This window comes from Pseudophryne corroboree, chromosome 3 (assembly GCF_028390025.1).
Source record: "Pseudophryne corroboree isolate aPseCor3 chromosome 3, aPseCor3.hap2, whole genome shotgun sequence".
Lineage (NCBI taxonomy): Eukaryota > Metazoa > Chordata > Amphibia > Anura > Myobatrachidae > Pseudophryne > Pseudophryne corroboree.
In genome coordinates this window covers 326160359-326188090 of record NC_086446.1, presented here as the reverse complement: position 1 = coordinate 326188090, position 27732 = coordinate 326160359, and the positions used below count along the sequence as shown (strand labels likewise).

Sequence of the window (27732 nt, the reverse complement as noted above, 5' to 3'; positions counted from 1 at the left end):
CAGAGATCGCCGGAGGTGCGGAATGCCGGCTGATCTCTGACGTTTTTTTTAAAGGGGCAAACACTTACAAGGCAAAACCATGCCTTGTAAGTAATTACCCATTTACAAAAACGTCAGAGATCAGCCAGCATCCCGCACCTCCAGCGATCTCGGACTCCATTACATCCCGCCACAAATGTAGAATGTCTTCATGTGTTCAGATGGATAGATAGCACAAGAATTGCTAACCAAATATATCATACAATTGGTGATTTGATCACTTCTTTTATACGGTATTAGATAGATTAATGTCAAGCGTATGATATTGCAGGGATACATTCAGCATATCGACAATTATTATGTTACCAATGAGGAGATATATGGGACTATGTTGGTGACCCTATGCAGACAAGGTTAAAATACACGTTAAAGTATTTTACCAGTGTCTGCAGTGTAAGTGTAAAGATTGGTAAACATTGGTAAAATACTCTAACTTTTAACCTTATCGGCATATGTTGCCGGCATAGTCCTGTCGATCTCTTAATTGTTGGCCTAATCATTGTCGAGAAATAATCCACAATTTTTTTTCTCAGAGCCGAACTAATCCAGAGAATATCCGCTTTCCAATGTACACATTACTTATCGGTTCTATCTGCACGAGAAACTACCTTAAAGATCGTTCAGGTGACATTTTGAAATACACTAATTCCGGACTGATCACTGTACACACTAAATGTAACTCTCTTGCCTTAATCAGGAATGTTGTGAGTAGGGATGAGTGGGTTCAGTTCCCTGAGAACCGAACCTGCCTGTGTTGTTAGGGAAGAGGAGCAAACGGGGTCAGGAGAGAGCAGAGGGGGACAGGAGAGAGCAGAGAGGTTGTTTTGCAGGAGAGTTAAGTTGGGTGCTTGTGTAGGTGTACTGTCACTGTGTTAGGGCTCTGCATAGTAGCATGCTGCAGCTGTGTATAGGACCAGGTGTTCTCTGTCTATAAGGGGCTGTGTACTGCCGTACACTACTGCTATATATTCTCTGTGTGTGATCCAAAGCAAAAAATATATTTCTATTGGTGCGTCACTCTGACTAATAGCACTGCGGCTGCCGTACACTACTGCTATATATATGTGTGTGAGCCAAAGCAAAAAATATATTTCTATTGGTGCTTCACTCTGACTACTAGTACTGCGGCTGCTGTACACTACTGCTATATATCCTCTGTGTGTGATCCAGAGCAAAAAATATATTCCTATTGGTGCATCACTCAGTGACAACTACTAGTACTGCCGTACACTACTGCTACATATCTGTGTGTGATCCAAAGCAAAAAAAAATATTTTTATTGGTGCATGACTACTAGTACTGCGGCTGCCGTACACTACTGCTATATATCCTCTCTGTGTGATCCAAATAAAAAAATAATAAAATATATTTCTATTGGTGCGTCATTCAATGACTTCTAGTACTGTGGCTGCTGTACACTACTGCTATGATATATCCTCTGTGTGTTATCCAGAGCAAAAAATATATTTCTGACTCATTTGTGCAACACTGTTGCTGTACCATTTGAAGCATATGTATGCTGTCACCATTCAAAGAATGGTTGCTCATTATTTTAGTGATAGCATCCAAATAGGCATGTCAGACAGTCCGTTTCAATACTGGCAGGAAAAAGAGGCAATTTGGAGGCCCTTGCACAAACTGGCTTTGATTTACTTAAGTTGCCCTCCAGTGTGTACTCAGAAAGAGTTTTTAGCGCTGCCAGGAACCTTGTCAGTGATCGGCGTAGGAGGTTACTTCCCCAAAATGTGGAAAAGATGATGTTCATCAAAATGGACTACAAATTCCACGAGGAAGTCCTTTACCAGCAATTACCTCCAAAATGTACAGTGGGACCTGTGATGGTGGATTCCAGCGGGGACGAATTTATAGTCTGTGAAGAAGAGGATGTACACACTGATGGGGTGAGGAATTGGACGATGATGGCGACATCATTCCTATCTAAAGTACTAAAGCCAGTTTGTGCACTGCCCATTGCCAGCTTGTTTTGTGGGGGTCCAAACAAACCAATTATTTCAGCCACAAGTGACAGTCCCTGTCGCTGAAATGATAGGTTTGTTAAACTGTGCATGTCCTGTTTAATATATACAACATAAGGGTGGGTGGGAGGGCCCAAGGACAATTCCATCTTGCACCTCTTTTCTTTGCATTATGTGCTTTTTGGAACATTTTTTGGTTATAGTTTATAAAACTGCCATCCTGTCTGACACTGCAGTGCCACTCCTAGATGTGCCATGTGTTTGTGCCGCCCGCTACTGTCGCTTAGCTTAGTCGTCCAGCTACCTCGGTGCAACCTTTTGGCCTAAAAACAATAATGTGAGCTGTGAGGTGTTCAGAATAGAGTGAAAATGAATGTTATTGAGGTTAATAATACCGTAGGAACAAAAACACCCTCAATATTTTTGATTTTAGGTGTTTTGATGATTAAAAAAAAAAAATACAGATCCAAAACCAAAACCCGCAAGGGTGGTTTTGGCAAAACCAATCCAGATCCAAAACACGTAGGAGATCCAGATCCAAAACCAAAACACAAAACCTGATAAATGGCCCGGTGCACACCACTAATTTTGAGATGTGTTTACTCTAAATCAGTTTGTGTTACATTGGTGGGATACACTTGTACTTTCCTTATTTTCATTTTCCAGTAAGTCACATACAGTACACGTGGTCATCATTCAGCCTGAGTGCACTTACATCTCAGTGTGTTTTATAGCGAATAATGAAACATTGTGTACATCTCTGAGCTAGAACTCATACATGACTAGGCCTTGATGTCCATTGTTGCTCATGATGCTCCGTCCCTTTTTTAAGACTTTTATTATAAGCAATACCTGGATGATATAATGCTTTGTTGTTTAGTATACCAGAGGGCTAACATTCACTTAAAAGGTCAGATTTTAATAATCAAAAAGACAAAGTGAATAAAATGTCACTACACATATAGTTTACAAATATTATGATTACTGCTCTAAAATACAAACACACTTTTAAATAAAATTATTTATGAATAAGATACTTGTATGGACACACTAGTTTATTATTCCTTTTAAAATCCCCTTCATGTAATGCTACTGTAGTACATTTCTAAGATTACTGCACTTTTGACAGTACAAACCACTACAGGCCATTGTCACACAATCTGAAAAAAAATTCCCAATCAGCCACCAGATCTATTTTAAGTCCCCCTCGTTTTCCCATTAGCCCGTCCCTCTAAACCAGTTCAGAGAGTTTTTTCTTTACTGCTCTGAGAAGTAGCCATTGAGCGGTGCAGGGATTGGGGTTTATTTTTGGAACAGCTGGGATGCAATAGCCTTGTTAGGTCTGTTTTAACATTCACTCATCTCCCGTACTCACACACTGTGATCCTGGGATCCAGCTCTGCTCTTGCCCAGGAAGGGAGAGGGTGCCTTTCTGCAGAGAGGGGGGGTAATGACCAGGACCACCAGAATGATATCATGAACAAGAAGAGCCAAATAATGCGTGGACGGACTGCAGAGCAATTTAACCCCTTTCAAACTCTGACACAACCCAGGCTGAAGAAATCCATTCAGATTAACCCCTCTCTACTGTGTGAGGATTTCACTTTACTATCCCACAGAAACTTCTTACCTTATTAAATCAAAAATCACTGCTGCCTGCGGTACTAATAAGACCTTCAAGAATTTTAATCTCATGTCCTCTGCAGTTTTAAATTATTGTAATAATATTTATATTTTTTTTCTCTTGCGTACTATCTAATATTTTAAATAATATATTTTTGTCCAATTAATTTCTACCCTTTTAAGATCTTTTTTTTTATAGCAGTGAATTTGTAACAATTCAGATCTCAGAGTAATTCAAGTCATCTTAAAGTTTACTCTGAGGAAGTTTAAGGCACAATGAGCGGCGGTCGATTTGACTTCGATGATGGAGGAGCGTACTGTGGGGGGTGGGAAGGTGGGAAAGCTCATGGACACGGCATCTGCACAGGGCCAAAAGGCCAAGGAGAGTACTCTGGCTCTTGGAATTATGGATTTGAGGTGGTAGGGATCTACACCTGGCCAAGTGGCAATATGTATGAAGGATATTGGTCGCAAGGAAAAAGACATGGCTTGGGAATTGAAACCAAAGGACACTGGGTGTACAAAGGTGAATGGACTCATGGATTTAAAGGGAGGTATGGAGTCCGTCAGAGTATGACCAGTGGGGCAAAATATGAAGGAACGTGGCAGAGTGGTCTTCAAGATGGATACGGTACTGAAACTTATGCAGATGGAGGTAAGAATATGCGCTTTTTCCTTTTTTTTTTTTTTTTAATATAAGCAACTAGTAGTAGACGACAAGGAACTATAAATTCCAGCCTGCCTTTTCCCTAGCTGGAATAAAGTTCTATGAGAACTGAAAAGTTGTCTATATGTAACCATATTAACAAATGTAATATTAATAACTATTACATAATATTTGAATAATATATTTAATGTAGTTCAAGTGCGGGGTTAATGTAAAAACAGGAGACACTGAAAGACAAAGCATTTTATGCATGTTCCACAGTCATAGATACACAATATAATATAATGTAAGCTAACAACAAAAATCTGTTGAATAATATATATCTGTCATATTATTCATCACATGGGAGGATAGGACTAATCTAACAGGTATAATTTATGCCCGTAGTACACCCTATCATTCTTACAACTCTTATATAATATATACAGTACATGCAGGGACTGGTGCAGAACTGGAAGTAAATCAGGTGCATGCTGCTTCCAAACTGTGTACACAGAAAAATTGCATATGTTCGCTATATGCTCAATTGCATGCATCCTGCGATGCTCCCACTCAGTGACGTGTGATCACTGATCAGGGAAGGCAGAGCCTCATCTGTCATACTCCAGAACACTACAGAGTTTTGCGTATAAAAAAATTATGAGAATAATACAAAGTTATTTATAAGTTATAATTATAAAAAAATTATGAGAATAATACAAAGTTATTTATAAGTTATAATTATAATCTTTGTATTATTCATATCATCTTTGGGTTATACTAATTATTGTTATAGTCAAAACTCACCACCAAACATATATGTTTGTAAATTGGGTGGTCTTCAGTTTGCCGGCGGCCGTGTTCCAGACAACCAGCATACTGGCGCCGGAATCCCGATCGCCGGCATAACGACAGCTTTTCTCTCTCTTGGGGGTCCACCACCCCCCTGGAGGGAGAATAGATAGCGTGATGCGCGTAGTGCGCCACCATGCCTGCAGCGTGGTGAGCGCAGCGAGCCCGCAAGGGGCTCATTTGTGCTCGCCCAGCTGTCGGTATGCCGGCGGTGGGGATTCCGGCGCTGGTATGCTGTCCGCCGGTAGCCCAGCCGCCGGCATACCCTACTACACCCGTGTAAATCTGGCTCTGATACTAGCCAGTGCCTCCCCAGCTGACCTCGTTGCACCTCACTGCTCCCACTCCATATGTGTAAGTCTGCTTTGCTACTAGTAATCATTACCATCATAAAGGCACACTTATATATACTAGGTGCAAAAGACATCTTCAAATTGCCACTCCTATATACACTTGTTCTACACTGCACAGCCTGCAGCTGTACCAACACACTTCTCAGTCATATGTGTAGATGTGATATGTGACATATGGATCTGCATCACCTGTATGTCTGTGTGATACTCATACATGTTATATGAACTAATATACAACTGATAAATAACATTAGACTCCCCGAAAGCAAATTATGGAAATGACAGAGGTCTGCAAGGTAAGGAGTGACACAATACCAGTATATACCTGTCTACTATCCATACCTCTCATATGTGAGGAAGAGTAAGGAAAGAGGTGGGTGTGGCTTCATGTCCTCGTGATCACTGAGGTGGGCGTGGTATGATAACACAATATGGGGTCTATTTACTAAGCCTTGGATGGAGAGAAAGTTGCTGGATATAAAGTCCCAGCCAATCAGCTCCTAACTGCCATTTTTCAAATGTTAGGAGCCTGTTAGGAGCCGATTGGCTGGGAATTTATCTCCAGCGACCATATCTCCAACCAAGGCTTAGTAAATAGACCCCTTAGGCACCATTTCATGCCTGAGTTACAGCCACAGACAGTGCCGATGCTCACAGAGGTGCTAGTGCACGTGTGTTAAAATCTCTAAACACACCTTTGGTGCAATCATTACACAGTGTGTATGAGCTGTGATTGAGATGCATGTCTTTCTGGGAGTTTCTGGGCAGTGACTGGGAGGTGGCTATACAGACAGATGGGAGTGTCACAGCCGTGTCGCTGAAGTGTGTGCGTACACAGATGCTCAATCAGTCACATAGGAGGCCATACGCAGACAGAAATCTGCACCTGCCATAGGACTGCTACAAGTTTTGATGGTACGACCGATGGTGGTGTTTAATGATGCACCAAGTGGTATTACAGCATCTGCAGATGCTCATAGTGGCTGCCACTTAAAGTAGCGTCTCAGCACAGGGTTAGTGCCTCCCCGCATGTCAGGCCCTGCCCCGTTGCACAAGTACAAAAGCATTGCACAGCAGTGATGCTTTTGTACTGGTAGAGTAGCTCCCCACCAGCGCAGCTCCTGCGCGCTGGCAGGGAGTTACTCGTCACTGCTCGGGTCGCAGTGGCTGCGTGTGACATCATTTAGCCGCTGTGGCCCGCCCCCCAATGGCCCGTGCATGACTGCGTTGCCCAGACCACACCGCCTAAATGGCAGCCAAGCGCCGCTGGTCCGCCCCCTCCCGCCCAGCGTCCGCCTCTGTCTATCAATCAGGCAGAGGCGATCACAGGGCTAAGACAGCTGTCAGCTGTCTGGCATGCGCCAGCGCACTGCGTCACCGGGGCATGCGCAGTTCAGACCTGATTGCTGCTGTGCGAACACGTACAGCAGCATTCAGGTCTAGATTAGCCCCATAATTCATACCATTTAATACCTATTATTTATATAGTGCCTACAAGTAGCTTTTTACAGACAATTTCATATTTCATATCAGACTATACAACATACAGGAGTCTGTAGCTCACACGCTATTGTATTTTGCAGAATGATGGGATTATAAATATCCCTCATACACAGTGAGTCACTGTCATTACTGCGAGTGCAAAGCTTACACTGTATGAAACCCCGGACCTCTGTATAAGGCCAGATGGAGCACATACTCTGTACAGTGCATGGCAGTCACTGTACAGCTGCCCACATTATTCTCAACTTAAACTGATGAGTCACCACAGTGAGGCCATACTGCATATGACCCCGTTCCTCCGCCCAGAAAATGACATCAGCTCCAGGGTCTCCACAATACATGTGTTATATGAGAAAGCACGTATTGTGGGGAAGCTTTTCTGGGGGGATTGTGGTGTTCACAGATGGCAAAACTATGATCCATATGGCCTAGTACTGCGATTGCCATGTCCTGCACAGTGGTGATGTGATATAAGGGTCATAGGGGCAGATGTACTAAGCCGTGGGGAGAGATAAAGTCCCAGCCAACCAGCTTCTAACTGTCATCTTACAGGCTGTGTTTGAAAAATGGCACTTAGGAGCTGATTGGATTGTACTTTATCTCTCTCTATTTTGTTACTCTTCAAGGCTTAGTACATGTCTTCTTCTGAGTCTCAGTCACGTGCAATGCCTATTTTGACAGGTTGAGCGATTTTCTGCTATTGCGTGTGTGCGAAAAGAAACCTAAAAACTCTTGCATGCGTTACAGAGTGTACGCAAACAGGCTCTTTTGTGATTAAGACACACGGTATCAGAGATGTTTTGGGAAACTGCTGGGTGTTCCTAGGCAGAGGCTAAACAGAAGCATGGAGATGGGGTATGTTATAGGGCGGCGGTGGCGTATCACTGAAATGTTTGCCACTCAGATCCTCATTGTTTACCTAGAAGGCCACATCCATACGGTAAATCTGCACGTTTCAATGCTGCACCTGATGGTGGCGTGTAAATATGCATCAGGCAGCATTACAGCATCTACAGATGCTCATGGTGGGTGTCTCAGTCCTTGCACACTCACACGTATTAGCTGTACACCAGGGAAGGGCTTTGTAGCAGCATTTGCATAAAGTCACAGATGGGAGAAGGCCAATAACGCAGCCGTGACTGTGGCCAACTCTGAATCAGGCACTAATAGTGCTAATAATCTGCCAGCCAGAGGCTGTGCTCTTCAGGCCTAGAACTACTGTAGTGACGCAAGTTGCCACAACCATCATTATATATGATGTGAATAGCAGTACGGGCAATATGGGCAGGCAGGGTCAGCTGAACAGCTTGTAGAGAAAACCTCACTAGTTTTTAATTATGGACCCTCAACCTGCATACTTGCAGCACGCTGACCAACACTGTCTAAGTTATCCTATTAGATTCACGTGGCTGCAATTATCCAAAAAAAAGAAAAGGTGAGCATTCATTTTCTGCTTTGATTTTGCAGTAAACTTCGTGTACTTATCTTACTTTCTCTTTATGTAATCTCACAGCCTTACAATGCTAATGACTTCAGCACACAAAAAAAAAAACCCAAAATGTAGTATAATAAGGTTTCTGTGACATGTTGGTTTTTCTTCCTCTTTCACATGTTTCCTAATAATAAAATGACTATATTGACAACAAATGTACAATAATATATCTAAAATGTTTAAAGTATGGAATTCCAGTTCATGTTGTATGGATGGGCATAGGACCCTATTCAGGTTGGATCGTAATTGGCGATCCAACCACAAAAATTTCTAAGATGATGTGGGCGCATGCGTAGGGCCCATCCTGTGCATGCACCCGCATTTTCTGTCAATCAGGCAAAGGCATTTGCGGGGTGGGATGGGGGCGGCAACGCTCTGTTTCCTAGGAGGAGATGGAGCGTTGCGGGGACGGCGTCATGGAAACAGGGGCGGCAGCAGTCGAACAGGGAGTGTGGCGTGCGTGTGAATGGTGCAGCTACGTGACATCACACATAGCCGCTCTGATCAAAAAGATGGAGGCGGCCCTCCAGCCGTCACAGCCAGGCTGCGCTGGCAAGAGGCTTCCTTACTTTCTGCAATTTCAGCGTGGTCCACAGGGGAGAGGTGGCGGGTAGCATGCTGGGCGGACTTACCATGCAAAGGGCAGCCCCCAGCATGCGAACAAAAGGATTGCGGATTCTACTAAAAAGCAGAATTTGCAATAATTACTGAATAGGGTCCATAATCACTTAACAAACAGTTCAGAGTGGACTGATACATTCTATAATACAACTTACACAATTCTCACTATAGCGTGTTCCACATAATTAAAACATACGGTGGCATTGTACATGTAAAACATACTGCGGCAATGTATATGTAAAACATACATCAGCAGTATACGGCATACTACGGCAGTGTTCATGTAAAAAATATATCAGCAGTGTTCTTGTAAAACATACTTCATCAGTGTACAAGTAAAACATACTGCGGCAGTGTTGATATATAGCATACTACGGCAGTGTTCATGTAAAATATACTATGGCAGTGTTCATGTAAAAAATACTGCAGCAGTGTTCATGTAAAACGTACTGCGGCAGTCTTCATGTAAAAAGTACCGCGGCAGTCTTCATGTAAAAAGTACTGCGGCAGTCTTCATGTAAAACATACTGCGATGGTGTTTATGTAAAAACTACTGCGGCAGTGTTCATGTAAATACTGCACCAGTGTACATGTAAAACATACAGCGGCATTGTTCATGGAAAAAATACTGCATCAGTGTACTTGTAAAACATACTGTGGCAATGTACATGTAAAATGCACTGCGAAAATGTTCATGTAAAAAATACTACGGCAGTGTTCATGTAAAACATACTTCATCAGTGTACAAGTAAAACATACTGCAGCAGTCTCAATGTAAAGCATATTGCTGCGAAAGTGTTCATGTAAAGCATACTGCGGCAGTGTTCATGTAAAATATACTGCATCAGTGTACATGTAAAACATACTGCGGTAATGTACTTGTAAAACGTACTGCGGCAGTGTTCATGTAAAATATACTGCAGCAGTGTACATGTAAAACATACTTCATCAGTGTACAAGTAAAACATACTGCGGCAGTGTTCATGTATAGCATACTACGACAGTGTTGATGTAAAATATACTACGGCAGTGTTCATGTAAAATATACTACGGCAGTGTTCATGTAAAAAATACTGCAGCAGTGTACATGTAAAATGTACCATGGCAGTCTTCATGTAAAGCATACTGCGGCAGTCTTCATGTAAAACATACTGCGGCAATGTATATGTAAAACATACATCAGCAGTAGTGATGAGCGGGTTCGGTTCCTCGGAATCCGAACCCGCCCGAACTTCAGGTTTTTTTACACGGGGCCGAGCGACTCGGATCTTCCCGCCTTGCTCGGTTAACCCGAGCGCGCCCGAACGTCATCATCCCGCTGTCGGATTCTCGCGAGGCTCGGATTCTATCGCGAGACTCGGATTCTATATAAGGAGCCGCGCGTCGCCGCCATTTTCACACGTGCATTGAGATTGATAGGGAGAGGACGTGGCTGGCGTCCTCTCCGTTTAGACTAGAGTACTAGAGAGAGACACTAATTTTGGGGAGCATATTATTAGGAGGAGTACTACTTGCTGCTGATAGTGTGACCAGTGACCACCAGTTTAATTAATCCGTTCTCTGCCTGAAAAAAAACGATACACAGTGTGACACAGTCACATACCATATCTGTGCTCAGCCCAGTGTGCTGCATCATATGTAATACTGTATATCATTATCTGACTGTGCTGAGTGCTCACTGCTCACACAGCTTAATTGTGGGCAGTTATAGCAGGAGTACATATTTTAAGTACAGTGCACACTTTTGCTGCCAGAGTGCCACTGCCAGTGTGACTGACCAGTGACCACTGACCACCAGTATTGTGATTGTCTGCTGACCACCAGTATATTGTGATTGTCTGCCTGAAAAAGTTAAACACTCGTCGTGTGGTGTTTTTATAAACGCATTCTGCAGACAGTGTCCAGCAGGTCCGTCATTACATAATATATACCTGTCCGGCTGCAGTACTAGTGTGATATATATATATATTTTAATTTTATCTCATTATCATCCAGTCTATATTAGCAGCAGACACAGTACGGTAGTCCACGGCTGTAGCTACCTCTGTGTCGGCAGTCGCTCGTCCATCCATAATTGTATACCACCTACCCGTGGTTTTTTTTTCTTTTCTATCTTCTTGATACTAGTAGCTTACTTTAGGAGTCTGCAGTGCTGACAGACAGTGTCCAGCAGGTCCGTCATTACATAATATATACCTGTCCGGCTGCAGTACTAGTGTGATATATATATATTTTAATTTTATCTCATTATCATCCAGTCTATATTAGCAGCAGACACAGTACGGTAGTCCACGGCTGTAGCTACCTCTGTGTCGGCAGTCGCTCGTCCATCCATAATTGTATACCACCTACCCGTGGTTTTTTTTTCTTTTCTATCTTCTTGATACTAGTAGCTTACTTTAGGAGTCTGCAGTGCTGACAGACAGTGTTCAGCAGGTCCGTCATTACATAATATATACCTGTCCGGCTGCAGTACTAGTGTGATATATATATATATTTTAATTTTATCTCATTATCATCCAGTCTATATTAGCAGCAGACACAGTACGGTAGTCCACGGCTGTAGCTACCTCTGTGTCGGCAGTCGCTCGTCCATCCATAATTGTATACCACCTACCCGTGGTTTTTTTTTTTCTATCTTCTTGATACTAGTAGCTTACTTTAGGAGTCTGCAGTGCTGAGTCTGACAGACAGTGTCCAGCAGGTCCGTCATTACATAATATATACCTGTCCGGCTGCAGTACTAGTGTGATATATATATATATTTTAATTTTATCTCATTATCATCCAGTCTATATTAGCAGCAGACACAGTACGGTAGTCCACGGCTGTAGCTACCTCTGTGTCGGCAGTCGCTCGTCATCCATAAGTATACTAGTATCCATCCATCTCCATTGTTTACCTGAGGTGCCTTTTAGTTGTGCCTATTAAAATATGGAGAACAAAAATGTTGAGGTTCCAAAAATAGGGAAAGATCAAGATCGACTTCCACCTCGTGCTGAAGCCGCTGCCACTAGTCATGGCCGAGACGATGAAATGCCATCAACGTCGTCTGCCAAGGCCGATGCCCAATGTCATAGTACAGAGCATGTAAAATCCAAAACACCAAATATCAGTAAAAAAAGGACTCAAAAATCTAAAATAAAATTGTCGGAGGAGAAGCGTAAACTTGTCAATATGCCATTTACCACACGGAGTGGCAAGGAACGGCTGAGGCCCTGGCCTATGTTCATGGCTAGTGGTTCAGCTTCACATGAGGATGGAAGCACTCAGCCTCTCGCTAGAAAAATGAAAAGACTCAAGCTGGCAAAAGCACAGCAAAGAACTGTGCGTTCTTCGAAATCCCAAATCCACAAGGAGTGTCCAATTGTGTCGGTTGCGATGCCTGACCTTCCCAACACTGGACGTGAAGAGCATGCGCCTTCCACCATTTGCACGCCCCCTGCAAGTGCTGGAAGGAGCACCCGCAGTCCAGTTCCTGATAGTCAGATTGAAGATGTCAGTGTTGAAGTACACCAGGATGAGGAGGATATGGGTGTTGCTGGCGCTGGGGAGGAAATTGACAAGGAGGATTCTGATGGTGAGGTGGTTTGTTTAAGTCAGGCACCCGGGGAGACACCTGTTGTCCGTGGGAGGAATATGGCCATTGACATGCCTGGTGAAAATACCAAAAAAATCAGCTCTTCGGTGTGGAAGTATTTCAACAGAAATGCGGACAACATTTGTCAAGCCGTGTGTTGCCTTTGTCAAGCTGTAATAAGTAGGGGTAAGGACATTGACCACCTCGGAACATCCTCCCTTATACGTCACCTGCAGCGCATTCATAATAAGTCAGTGACAAGTTCAAAAACTTTGGGCGACAGCGGAAGCAGTCCACTGACCAGTAAATCCCTTCCTCTTGTAACCAAGCTCACGCAAACCACCCCACCAACTCCCTCAGTGTCAATTTCCTCCTTCCCTAGGAATGCCAATAGTCCTGCAGGCCATGTCACTGGCAATTCTGACGAGTCCTCTCCTGCCTGGGATTCCTCCGATGCATCCTTGCGTGTAACGCCTACTGCTGCTGGCGCTGCTGTTGTTGCTGCTGGGAGTCGATGGTCATCCCAGAGGGGAAGTCGTAAGACCACTTTTACTACTTCCACCAAGCAATTGACTGTCCAACAGTCCTTTGCGAGGAAGATGAAATATCACAGCAGTCATCCTGCTGCAAAGCGGATAACTGAGGCCTTGGCATCCTGGGTGGTGAGAAACGTGGTTCCGGTATCCATCATTACTGCAGAGCCAACTAGAGACTTGTTGGAGGTACTGTGTCCCCGGTACCAAATACCATCTAGGTTCCATTTCTCTAGGCAGGCGATACCGAAAATGTACACAGACCTCAGAAAAAGAGTCACCAGTGTCCTAAAAAATGCAGCTGTACCCAATGTCCACTTAACCACGGACATGTGGACAAGTGGAGCAGGGCAGGGTCAGGACTATATGACTGTGACAGCCCACTGGGTAGATGTATGGACTCCCGCCATAAGAACAGCAGCGGCGGCACCAGTAGCAGCATCTCGCAAACGCCAACTCTTTCCTAGGCAGGCTACGCTTTGTATCACCGGTTTCCAGAATACGCACACAGCTGAAAACCTCTTACGGCAACTGTGGAAGATCATCGCGGAATGGCTTACCCCAATTGGACTCTCCTGTGGATTTGTGGCATCGGACAACGCCAGCAATATTGTGTGTGCATTAAATATGGGCAAATTCCAGCACGTCCCATGTTTTGCACATACCTTGAATTTGGTGGTGCAGAATTATTTAAAAAACGAGAGGGGCGTGCAAGAGATGCTGTCGGTGGCCAGAAGAATTGCGGGACACTTTCGGCGTACAGGCACCACGTACAGAAGACTGGAGCACCACCAAAAACGCCTGAACCTGCCCTGCCATCATCTGAAGCAAGAAGTGGTAACGAGGTGGAATTCAACCCTATATATGCTTCAGAGGTTGGAGGAGCAGCAAAAGGCCATTCAAGCCTATACAATTGAGCACGATATAGGAGGTGGAATGCACCTGTCTCAAGCGCAGTGGAGAATGATTTCAACGTTGTGCAAGGCTCAGCTGCCCTTTGAACTTGCCACACGTGAAGTCAGTTCAGACACTGCCAGCCTGAGTCAGGTCATTCCCCTCATCAGGCTTTTGCAGAAGAAGCTGGAGACATTGAAGGAGGAGCTAACACAGAGCGATTCCGCTAGGCATGTGGGACTTGTGGATGGAGCCCTTAATTCGCTTAACAAGGATTCACGGGTGGTCAATCTGTTGAAATCAGAGCACTACATTTTGTCCACCGTGCTCGATCCTAGATTTAAAACCTACCTTGGATCTCTCTTTCCGGCACACACAAGTCTGCTGGGGTTCAAAGACCTGCTGGTGAGAAAATTGTCAAGTCAAGCGGAACGCGACCTGTCAGCATCTCCTCCTTCACATTCTCCCGCAACTGGGGGTGCGAGGAAAAGGCTCAGAATTCCGAGCCCACCCGCTGGCGGTGATGCAGGGCAGTCTGGAGCGACTGCTGATGCTGACATCTGGTCCGGACTGAAGGACCTGCCAACGATTACGGCCATGTCGTCTACTGGCACTGCATATGATTCTCTCCCCATTGAAAGAATGGTGGAGGATTATATGAGTGACCGCATCCAAGTAGGCACGTCAGACAGTCCGTACTTATACTGGCAGGAAAAAGAGGCAATTTGGAAGCCCTTGCAGAAACTGGCTTTATTCTACCTAAGTTGCCCTCCCACAAGTGTGTACTCCGAAAGAGTGTTTAGTGCCGCTGCTCACCTTGTCAGCAATCGGCGTACGAGGTTACTTCCTGAAAATGTGGAGAAGATGATGTTCATTAAAATGAATTATAATCAATTCCTCCGTGGAGACATTGACCAGCAGCAATTGCCTCCACAAAGTACACAGGGAGCTGAGATGGTGGATTCCAGTGGGGACGAATTGATAATCTGTGAGGAGCGGGATGTACACGGTGATATATCGGAGGATGATGATGAGGTGGACATCTTGCCTCTGTAGAGCCAGTTTGTGCAAGGAGAGATTAATTGCTTCTTTTTTGGTGGGGGTCCAAACCAACCCGTCATTTCAGTCACAGTCGTGTGGCAGACCCTGTCACTGAAATGATGGGTTGGTTAAAGTGTGCATGTCCTGTTTATACAACATAAGGGTGGGTGGGAGGGCCCAAGGACAATTCCATCTTGCACCTCTTTTTTCTTTCATTTTTCTTTGCGTCATGTGCTGTTTGGGGAGTGTTTTTTGGAAGGGCCATCCTGCGTGACACTGCAGTGCCACTCCTAGATGGGCCAGGTGTTTGTGTCGGCCACTAGGGTCGCTTAGCTTACTCACACCGCTACCTCATTGCGCCTCTTTTTTTCTTTGCGTCATGTGCTGTTTGGGGAGTGTTTTTTGGAAGGGCCATCCTGCGTGACACTGCAGTGCCACTCCTAGATGGGCCAGGTGTTTGTGTCGGCCACTAGGGTCGCTTAGCTTACTCACACAGCTACCTCATTGCGCCTCTTTTTTTCTTTGCGTCATGTGCTGTTTGGGGAGTGTTTTTTGGAAGGGCCATCCTGCGTGACACTGCAGTGCCACTCCTAGATGGGCCAGGTGTTTGTGTCGGCCACTAGGGTCGCTTAGCTTAGTCATCCAGCGACCTCGGTGCAAATTTTAGGACTAAAAATAATATTGTGAGGTGTGAGGTGTTCAGAATAGACTGAAAATGAGTGGAAATTATGGTTTTTGAGGTTAATAATACTTTGGGATCAAAATGACCCCCAAATTCTATGATTTAAGCTGTTTTTTAGGGTTTTTTGAAAAAAACACCCGAATCCAAAACACACCCGAATCCGACAAAAAAAATTCGGTGAGGTTTTGCCAAAACGCGGTCGAACCCAAAACATGGCCGAGGAACCGAACCCAAAACCAAAACACAAAACCCGAAAAATTTCAAGTGCACATCTCTAATCAGCAGTATACGGCATACTACGGCAGTGTTCATGTAAAAAATACATCAGCAGTGTTCTTGTAAAACATACTTCATCAGTGTACAAGTAAAACATACTGCGGCAGTGTTCATGTATAGCATACTACGGCAGTGTTCATGTAAAATATACTATGGCAGTGTTCATGTAAAAAATACCGCAGCAGTGTTCATGTAAAACGTACTGCGGCAGTCTTCATGTAAAAAGTACCGCGGCAGTCTTCATGTAAAAAGTACTGCGGCAGTCTTCATGTAAAACATACTGCGATGGTGTTTATGTAAAAACTACTGCGGCAGTGTTCATGTAAATACTGCACCAGTGTACATGTAAAACACACAGCGGCATTGTTCATGGAAAAAATACTGCATCAGTGTACTTGTAAAACATACTGTGGCAATGTACATGTAAAACGCACTGCGAAAGTGTTCATGTAAAAAATACTACGGCAGTGTTCATGTAAAACATACTTCATCAGTGTGTAAGTAAAACATACTGCAGCAGTGTCCATGTAAAGCATATTGCTGCGAAAGTGTTCATGTAAAGCATACTGCGGCAGTGTTCATGTAAAATATACTGCATCAGTGTACATGTAAAACATACTGCGATAATGTACTTGTAAAACGTACTGCGGCAGTGTTCATGTAAAATATACTGCAGCAGTGTACATGTAAAACATACTTCATCAGTGTACAAGTAAAACATACTGCAGCAGTGTCCATGTAAAGCATATTGCTGCAGTGTTCATGTAAAGCATACTGCGGCAGTGTTCATTTAAAATATACTGCATCAGTGTACATGTAAAACATACAGCGGCATTGTTCATGGAAAAAATACTGCATCGGTGTACTTGTAAAACATACTGTGGCAATGTACATGTAAAACGCACTGCGAAAGTGTTCATGTAAAAAATACTACGGCAGTGTTCATGTAAAACATACTTCATCAGTGTACAAGTAAAACATACTGCAGCAGTGTCCATGTAAAGCATATTGCTGCAGTGTTCATGTAAAGCATACTGCGGCAGTGTTCATGTAAAGCATACTGCGGCAGTGTTCATGTAAAATATACTGCATCAGTGTACATGTAAAACATACTGCAGTAATGTACTTGTAAAACGTACTGCGGCAGTCTTCATGTAAAAAGTGCTGCGGCAGTCTTCATGTAAAAAGTACTGCGGCAGTCTTCATGTAAAACATACTGCGATGGTGTTTATGTAAAAACTACTGCGGCAGTGTTCATGTAAATACTGCACCAGTGTACATGTAAAACATACAGCGGCATTGTTCATGGAAAAAATACTGCATCAGTGTACTTGTAAAACATACTGTGGCAATGTACATGTAAAACGCACTGCGAAAGTGTTCATATAAAAAATACTACGGCAGTGTTCATGTAAAACATACTTCATCAGTGTACAAGTAAAACATACTGCAGCAGTGTCCATGTAAAGCATATTGCTGCGAAAGTGTTCATGTAAAGCATACTGCGGCAGTGTTCATGTAAAATATACTGCATCAGTGTACATGTAAAACATACTGCGGTAATGTACTTGTAAAACGTACTGCGGCAGTGTTCATGTAGAATATACTGCAGCAGTGTACATGTAAAACAGACTTCATCAGTGTACAAGTAAAACATACTGCGGCAGTGTTCATGTATAGCATACTACGACAGTGTTGATGTAAAATATACTACGGCAGTGTTCATGTAAAATATACTACGGCAGTGTTCATGTAAAAAATACTGCAGCAGTGTACATGTAAAATGTACCATGGCAGTCTTCATGTAAAGCATACTGCGGCAGTCTTCATGTAAAACATACTGCGGCAATGTATATGTAAAACATACATCAGCAGTATACGGCATACTACGGCAGTATTCATGTAAAAAATACATCAGCAGTGTTCTTGTAAAACATACTTCATCAGTGTACAAGTAAAACATACTGCGGCAGTGTTCATGTAAAATATACAATGGCAGTGTTCATGTAAAAAATACCGCAGCAGTGTTCATGTAAAACGTACTGCGGCAGTCTTCATGTAAAAAGTACCACGGCAGTCTTCATGTAAAAAGGAGAGAGAATTGACTGCATAGGAAAGGAATGGGTTAAACATCCTGTGAGGGGTGGACCTAGCTGTGAGGAAGTACAGCCCTTAGGAAAAGGGGAGGGTTAGGATATATATAGGCCAGGTGTGGCCATTTTGGGTCTCTTTGATCGTGATTTGTCTTGGGTGAGTGCTGCTGTGCAGATTTTCACCCTTACATCTAATTGTTTATCATAGAAGTTTATTAACATGTACTCCAGCCGCCCACGCCGGTCCGCTGGTGCCCCGGCCCGTTACCAGTCTGGTGAGGCTGGTCCCGGGGCAGGGGTGTCTAGCTCTGCTAACGCCGTCCCTTCCCTTGGGGCCTCTCTGATTGCAGGGGGTTCGGGACGTAGAGCCAGTTCCGCCGATGATCCGGTGGCCGGGCCTGCTTCAGCGGGCAGGCGCGGCCGGCGTTCCGGGGCGGCTCGGCGGTCTGGCCTCCCGGGGAGGGGCGAGCAACAGCCCTCGCCTCCGGGGTCGGCCATGGATGCCGGGAATGCAGGCGCCCGCAGGCGCGCCCCGCCGGGCGTTTTTCGGCATACACTGATTTAGCTCCCGCACCCTCACTCTTGCCGGGGCCGGATAAAGGCCCCAGGCGGGGGGTGAGAGCCGGGCGGGAGCTCGTGGCGGTCCGAGCTGGGCCTGTCGCGGGGCCTAGCGCGGGGTCACCGGAAGAGACCTCAGCTGAGGGCGCCCGGGCAGGGAGCGATGGGGCGCGCGCACGGCAACATCTTTCCTATCCAGCGGGGGCGTCGGTCAACGACGCCATACCTCCGGCTCATTGCTCGGTAGTGTATCAGTCGTTTGACGAGGCGCTCGATCTGGTCCGCAGCTACGGCGCTGGGGCCCTAATGGCAAAGATTGATGTGGAATCTGCTTTTAGGTTGCTGCCCCTCCATCCGGACTCATTCCGCTTTATGGGTTTCCGGATTGGATCGGAATATTTCATTGACAAATGTTTGCCGATGGGATGCTCCGTTTCATGCTCGTATTTCGAACGTTTTAGCACCTTCCTGCATTGGTGCGTGGAATCTTCGTCGGGTGGGCACGGGGTTGCCCACTACCTCGATGATTTCCTTTGTACGGGACCGGCGAATTCGCCGCGATGCGGCAACTTGCTTTTCAGTATACGAGCATTGTTTTGTCACTTCGGAGTACCAGTAGCCGAGGACAAAACGGAGGGGCCGGTGTCTTGCCTGTCCTTTTTGGGGATCGAGATTGATACGGTGGCAGGCGCGTGTCGCCTGCCTTTGGACAAAGTGGCTAAGCTTCGCGACGCCATTTGCCGTTTCATGGGCTCGCGCAAGGTTAAGCTGCGGCAGGCGCAATCCTTGCTGGGCATGTTTAACTTTGCTTGTCGGGTCATCCCGATGGGCAGGGTTTTCTGCCGGAAGCTTAAAAGAGCGACCGCGGGGTGTGCCAGGCCGCACCACTTTGTACGCTTGTCCGCTGAGATAAAAAGGGATCTGGCCGTGTGGGCCTCGTTCCTGGAGGATTTCAACGGTGTGCGCATATGGCAGACCCCAACGGTCGACAGCGCTAGATTGCAGCTGTTCACCGACGCGGCAGGAGCCTCCGGTTTTGGTTGCTATCTAGAGGGATCTTGGTGCGCGGCGTCATGGCCGACGGACTGGCACCAGGCGGGTTTGACTAAGGACCTGCTGCTCCTGGAACTCTTTCCCATCATGGTTGCGCTGGAAATTTGGGGCGAGCGGCTAGCACATCGCAGCATCTTGTTCAGATGCGACAATCTGGGCGTGGTGCACGCGATTAACAACCAGAGGGCTAAATCGCTAGTGGTGTTAAGGGTGCTAGGGCAGTTGCTGCTGAATTGCCTGCGCAGGAACGTGTGGTTTCGCGCGCAACACGTGCCAGGTCTGGAGAATGGGATCGCTGACGCGCTATCACGAGGGCAATGGGATAGGTTTTGCTTGTTGGCTCCCGAAGCCGACGAACGGGGTTTTCATTGTCCCGGTTATGTCTGGCAGGTCATCGAGCCGGACTGGAGGGTCTAGCACTACGATCGGTCGCGTCATCCACGCTTAAGGCTTTCGAACAGGCCTGGAGCGAATGGGAAGAATTTGCTAGAGGACGGAAGCAACGAGGTAAGAGCGGGCATCGGATGATGCTTTCTTTTATTTGGCAGCTTTATGTTTCGGGTAGGTCTAGAGCGGTGGTTTCCCGGTACTTGGCTGGCATTGCGTTCTTCTGCAGAATTAAGGGCGTTCCCGATGTGACGAAAAGTGGGATTCTGCTTAGGGCGATGAAAGGTTGGGCGCGCATTGTGCCCGCGCCGCCTGACAGGAGGCGGCCCATTGATGCGGCCTTGTTACTGGGCATCATTGGGCGGTCGGTGCCATCGCTTCGTCCATGTTTGAATCGCTGCTGTTTCGGTTGGCGTTCTCCATGGCTTACCACGGTGCATTTAGGATATCGGAGTTGGTAGCGCCTTCTAAGCAAACGGATTCGCGCATGCTGGTAGGGGACGTGGTGGTGAGTGGGAGGTCCTTGCTGTGCAGATTGCGACGATCTAAGACGGACCAAGTGGGGAAAGGCAGATGGGTCACCCTGGTCCCGGCACTTGAGGAGAGCATATGCCCAGTACGGTTGGCAGTGCAATATGAGGCAGTGAGGCCCGACTGTCGGGGGTCGTGGTTGCTGCACTATGACGGGCTGCCAGTAACGAAGTTTCAATTTCGGTGGATGATGGGTCGCTGTCTGACGAGCTTGGGTCTTTCACCCTCCCACTTCGGTAAACACACTCCTTCCGCATAGGGGCTGCGACGGCGGCTGCGGCTGCGGGCTTTTCGGGGGCTCAAATCCATCCAGGCGGTGGGACGATGGAAGTCGTCCTGTTATAAGCAATACATTCGCCCCGTCGCCTGAGATATTTTGCTTAGGAGTAGTTTGTTTTATAAAGCTTAGAGGAAGATCATGTTGGTTGTTTTTTCTTCACATGTTATGTTTGCTGTACGTTGGTCTGTTTACCCGTGTGTGATCCTACTCAGGGATTAGCCACTCGCCGCTGCTGGCGCGAGCCGGCAGCGGGGGTCTGGAGTTATTTTGCGTTTTTTGCCTGACTTGACGGACTGAATTCTAATCATTAATTCGGCTGATCTGTTCTAATCTAAGTCCCTCAGCAAGTTTTATGCTTTCAACTCCAGCTGAGTTATTTCATGTCTTACCCCTTTTTTTACACCCCCCCCCTTTCCCCCCCCTTTTTAATTTCGTTTTGTTTCTTTTACCTTTCCTTTCGTGTGTTAATGTTTTTGCTTCAAATCAGCTAGAAGCTCGGGTGATCGGCTAGGCCGTGACTGCTGCGATACTGGGACGCAAATACATTTTTTTTTCTTTTTGGCAGATCCTTCAGGTTAACTCATTTACAAGCTATGGCGTAGAATTCTAGTAACCAATCTTTACCTTTTTCCTCCTTTCAGGTTGTTTTGCTGATGGCTTGCCCGTTTGGGTGGTCGGCCACTCGTATGTCTTTTGGGCAGCAAGGTTTTTGGCCTCTGATAGGACTCGGAGTTTTCCTGTAGGTCAGGGAATCAGATGGCTTGGTTGGCGAGGAATGATGTGGAAAGATCTTTTGGGTAGACTAGTCAGTCAGGCCAGCAAGCATGGAATGCCCGAGTTTCTGGTTGTCCACTTAGGTGGCAATGACCTAGGGAAGAGGACTTCCTTGGAGTTACGGTGGGCCATGATTCAAGATCTGGCAAGGGTGGCCGCAGCATGGACCAATTGCGTATTGGTATTTTCCCTTATGGTGCCAAGGTTGAGTTGGCGAGGTGTGGAGGACGGACGCGTAATAGACGAGGCCAGGAAGAAGGTGAATGGGGCGGTGGCGAAGTGGGTCCTGTCCCACGGAGGCAAAGTGGTTCGCCACCCTAGGATTCGGTTCCGAGACAGTCACCTTTTTCGGCCTGATGGTGTACATCTATCCAATGAGGGGATGATGTTTTTCCTGGAGGATCTGTTCCTAGTGTTGCAGGAGTTAGGGTAGGTTATGGTGGCGGTGCGAGGACTCTGGGATGGAGTCTTTTGCTTTTGGCGGAAAAGAACGGCAGTTTGTAGTTGTATGGTTTTTTATAGGTAGTAAGTTTCAGTGCTACTCACTCACCTCCATCGACTTAACGGCCGCTCGACCACCCATCCGGGAGGCAGCGGCAGGGCACCCAGGAGCGGTGGGAAGTCACTGTGGGGGTTGTGTTGACACCTATTACCGACTTTGATAGGTTTTTGGACGTTTCGGTCAGTTTACCATTTTAAGTTTAACAATAGTTTAATTTAGCCGTTCTTTTTTCTGCCACCATTATGCCGGCTGATTCGGCATATTAACAAACTTTTTTCCAATTACAGGTTTTGCTATGGTTAGGGTCAAATAAATAGCTAGCAATTTTTCTGCCAAAATCAAGTCTCCGTGTCTTTATTTACTGGTTAAGAGGTAACTAAGGTTTACTTGGAAAAAGGGGGTCCACCAAATATCACTAGGATGTTTAGGAGAGAGAATTGACTGCATAGGAAAGGAATGGGTTAAACATCCTGTGAGGGGTGGACCTAGCTGTGAGGAAGTACAGCCCTTAGGAAAAGGGGAGGGTTAGGATATATATAGGCCAGGTGTGGCCATTTTGGGTCTCTTTGATCGTGATTTGTCTTCCCGCCCTCCCGCCCTATTGGTAGAGGTTGTGTTTTTGACACGGAGTGTAGTTGGCGTCTAATTGTTTGGCTGGGTTTATCGTTGGCTATTTATCGGCGGAAAAGAACGGCAGTTTGTAGTTGTATGGTTTTTTATAGGTAGTAAGTTTCAGTGCTATATGGTTTAGGTGCACTCACCTCCATCGACTTAACGGCCGCTCGACCACCCATCCGGGAGGCAGCGGCAGGGCACCCAGGAGCGGTGGGAAGTCACTGTGGGGGTTGTGTTGACACCTATTACCGACTTTGATAGGTTTTTGGACGTTTCGGTCAGTTTACCATTTTAAGTTTAACAATAGTTTAATTTAGCCGTTCTTTTTTCTGCCACCATTATGCCGGCTGATTCGGCATATTAACAAACTTTTTTCCAATTACAGGTTTTGCTATGGTTAGGGTCAAATAAATAGCTAGCAATTTTTCTGCCAAAATCAAGTCTCCGTGTCTTTATTTACTGGTTAAGAGGTAACTAAGGTTTACTTGGAAAAAGGGGATCCACCAAATATCACTAGGATGTTTAGTACTGCGGCAGTCTTCATGTAAAACATACTGCGATGGTGTTTATGTAAAAACTACTGCGGCAGTGTTCATGTAAATACTGCACCAGTGTACATGCAAAACATACAGCGGCATTGTTCATGGAAAAAATACTGCATCAGTGTACTTGTAAAACATACTGTGGCAATGTACATGTAAAACGCACTGCGAAAGTGTTCATGTAAAAAATACTACGGCAGTGTTCATGTAAAACATACTTCATCAGTGTACAAGTAAAACATACTGCAGCAGTGTCCATGGAAAGCATATTGCCGCAGTGTTCATGTAAAGCATACTGCGGCAGTGTTCATGTAAAATATACTGCATCAGTGTACATGTAAAACATACTGCGCTAATGTACTTGTAAAACGTACTGCGGCAGTGTTCATGTAAAATATACTGCAGCAGTGTACATGTAAAACATACTGTGGCAATGTACATGTAAAACATACTGTGGCAGTGTTCATGTAAAACATAGGGGGTCATTACGAGTTGATCGCTCGCTGCCGATTTTCGCAGTGCAGCAATCAGGTAAAAAACCAGCAAAACTGCGCATGCGTATGCACCGCAATGCGCAGGTGCGTCGTACAGGTACATAGAGGATCGGTGCTGGGTGATGGATTTAGCGAAGATTCCATTCACACAGCCGATTACAAGGAGATTGACAGGAAGAAGGCGTTTATGGGTGTCAACTGACCGTTTTCTAGGAGTGGTAGGAAAAACACAGGCGTGTCCAAGCGTTTGCAGGGCGGGTGTCTGACGTCAATTCCGGACATGAACAGGCTGAAGTGATCACAAGGGCTGAGTAAGTCCAGACCTACTCTGAAACTGCACAAAATGTTTTTGCAGAGCTCGGCTGCAAAGGCGTTTGCACACTTGCAAAGCGAAAATACACTCCCCCGTGGGTGGCGACTACGCGTTTGCACGGCTGCTAAAAGTAGCTAGCGAGCGATCAACTCGGAATGAGGGCCATACAGCGATGGTGTTCATGTAAAAAAAACTACTGCAGCAGTGTTCATTTAAATATTGCAGGCTTGCAGCAGTGCTCATGTAAAACATACTGGGTCAGTGTACATATAAAACATACTGCGGCAGTGTTCATGTGAAAAATACTGCAGCAGTGTTCATATAAAATGTATTGCAGCAGTGTTCATGTAAAAAATACTGCAACAATGTACATATAAAACATACTGTGGCAGTGTACATGTAAAATATACTGCAGCAGTGTACATGTAAAACATACTGCAGCAGTGTACTTGTTAAACATACATCTGCAGTGTACATGTAAAACGTACTGCAGAAGTGTACATCTACAATGTATTGCGGCAGTGTTCATGTAAAATATACTGCAGCAGTGTACATACAGTATAAAGAATACTGCTACACTAACTTTGAATTTAGTATCTGCAGCTATTTGAACCTTGTGTATGTGTGCATGCTAATGTCCTACTTTAGGCAGAGTCAGCCCTAGGCATATGTAAGTTAGGCAAATGCCTAGGAGCATTCAGGGGGATCGGTATGGTATCCTACCGCATAGGATGCCGAAGATCACTATACCGACATCGGCATCCTGATCGTGTAATGCCGGCAGGTGGGTGAGCGCAACGAAGCCCTTTGTGGACTTGCTATGCTCGCCGAGCTGCGGGCCTTGCTCGCCACAGTTTCTATTCTCCCTCCACGGGTGTCATGGACACCCATAGAGGGGGAATCACCTACCCCATCAGTATACCGGAGGCGGTATGGTGCCCAAGTCGGGATCCCGACGTCGGTATTGTGACAGCTGGGATACCAACGAGCGGTATGCTGACTGAATGACCGCATACCCATTCAAGCCTGCCTAGGGCTAGCAAAGGCCCTGCTTTGGGCTGGCTACTGCGATTGGAGCTCTCTGCTCCGATCGGGTAGCTCAGCCGGGAGCCAGTAACAGCAAGAGCTGACGAGCTGGGAGTAAGGGCAGCAGGGAGCATCAAAAAAGCCGCTGGAGGAGGGCTGCAGCACATGACCAGCAGCAGCAGCTCCTCCTCCCATGGGCCTTTGCAGAGACACTGTGGGCGGTGATAAAGCTAAATATTTATCGTATATAATACCCTTTATGAGGTCTAAGAACACTGTACGCTATTTACGTATGAAGTACCGTAAGGGTACGCTAGTTGCGTAACAATCGCTTTGCCGTGATCGAGACGCTCAAGCGTCACGTTCACTCACGGCCAAGAGATCACAGGCAGGCACGTTATTGGCTGTTAACTAAAGTAATGATTCGCTATAACGTAGTGAACACTTGGGACCACGAGGAGATCACCAGTGGAGCTGACGCTCACTATATTAAACCTTTGTATCTAAACCATAAACAGTGTATTGTGCAGTAAAACCTTAGTGTAATATTAGAGAGTAAATGCAACACAGTATAACCTTATTACCTTAAAAGCTGTTTGAGCGTCACCGACGCTCTGAGAATACTTAATACTATAAGAAACACACAGATACCGTGCTCAGGGTCCAACGCCTAAAATATATATTATGAATGCTATACTTGCAAAAGAGTTAAACACAATACAAGTCATACACTACAATATAACATAGACTACCTAACCAGATAACTACACAAGAAATACAATACAATACAATTTAAGGGAAAAATGAGTGAGAAAGAGAAGGAGAGAGAGAGAGAGAGAGATTGAGAGAGATTGGCCCACAATAACAAGAAGATCAATATAGTTGCAGAGAAACACTTACGCACAAGGGGAAACGATCGCATGCGCCTCGATATCCAGCTCCCGATTATCAGCAATGAGAACCGTTGAAGAGAGTGAACTGGATATGGTCGGCCTGCCTATTTATGCCCCACACACAATGCAATTCAATGGTCCCTACAATCTTATTGTTCATTGGACACAGGAATTCGGCTTCGCATTATAACAAAAGGTCATAGGTTGATTCATACAGGTGGGCTGTGACTATTTCCAACTGCTCAGGTGGGAGGGAAACTGGGTTTCCCGCCGCATGGGTAATAAAGTGCAAATAAAGTAAATGTTCATAAACTTCTTATGTCCATAACTATTCGCACGAGCGATTGATCTGCTTCAAACCAACACCGGAATAGTTCTAATTAAATGTTCTTCCGATGGATACTAAACACCACTGTATTACTCCTGTCTGACCCTTCGTATCAAACAAAGAGGGATTTCTCTGTTCATGAACATTCTATATTAACCAAACTTGCAGAATCTATCAAAGGGACCATGATCTACAAAATACATTACATATTGAAAATATGTAATGATTGAGTCGCACGCTACGATCGCATAAACTCTACCGTAAATACGCATACCATGCGCCTGCGGGTGCCCGCGACTGTGAGTATGCGCACGTACGGGAGAGCGTACGCATGCGCAGCACGGACCTGTGTGAGGTGCAAATATGGTAGTGTGCATAGAGATATTTTTCTGACTTTGACAGTCCACCCTTTGGCAGTCAACAATAACTGCCACTTCCTGAAAACATTTCAAAAGGAGAAAAATATATGTTAGGGGTTAATACATTTACATGGTTGGGTAAGGGAGGAGAGGAGATGGTAGGAAAAGGGTATGACCTAGTGAGATAGCAGAAGCATGTGTGTATGAATCCGTGCTTGGGGGTCATGTATCATCGTGCCGTACGTGTTTTAAATCAAGCTTCGAGGTATTGTGAAGTATACATGTGAATTCCTTCTTATCCCGTGGTACGGGTCTGTGGATGGGCTGTCAAACTTTACCGAGCTCTTTTTGGCTTTGGTTGTAACAAAATGGGGGAGCACATTTTAGTTGATGATACATGAATGGGGGAGATATGTGATTGCTGATATCTGTGCCTGTATTCCCTATCGACTATGTGTGTCATTACCTGAGGGTTGTAGAAATGAAGAAAAGACATAATTACGGTAAATGCGGTGGTATTCTATGTCAGGTTAATGTACATCTGTCGGTTGAAGTTTTGTTCGGTATCAGTTGAAAGTCGTCTTCTTTGCGCTGTTTTGCCCATTAGGTGCGGGCAAAAAGCTTTGTCAATGCCAATAGATTTACAAATAAATGTTGGGCTAGCGTAAGTTTAAGAATTCTAGGGAAACTGGGGATCCATGGCAAAGTTCATCAAATGTCCATATCTAAAGTGGTCAAAACTTCTTCTTTGGTCAATCCGTTGTCTGTATATCGTCTCGTCAAATTCCTCGTCCAAGTGGGTCTTGTTACCTTGGAGCAAACGGAAAAACAGGTGAAAGAAACGGACCGTAGAAATCGCATTTTCATCACATC

At 45.4% G+C, this 27732-nt stretch overlaps 1 protein-coding gene across 1 annotated transcript in view; it reads left to right on the top strand.

Moving 5' to 3' along the window:
• The first annotated feature begins 3363 nt into the window (after positions 1-3363).
• JPH2 (junctophilin 2) overlaps positions 3364-27732 on the top strand; it is a 240205-nt gene continuing 215836 nt past the window's right edge. Inside the window, exon 1 of the mRNA XM_063959542.1 lies at positions 3364-4293. Within this exon, the coding sequence (XP_063815612.1) occupies positions 3915-4293 (379 nt within the window). The 5' untranslated portion in view covers positions 3364-3914. The remainder of the gene's footprint in view (positions 4294-27732) is intronic.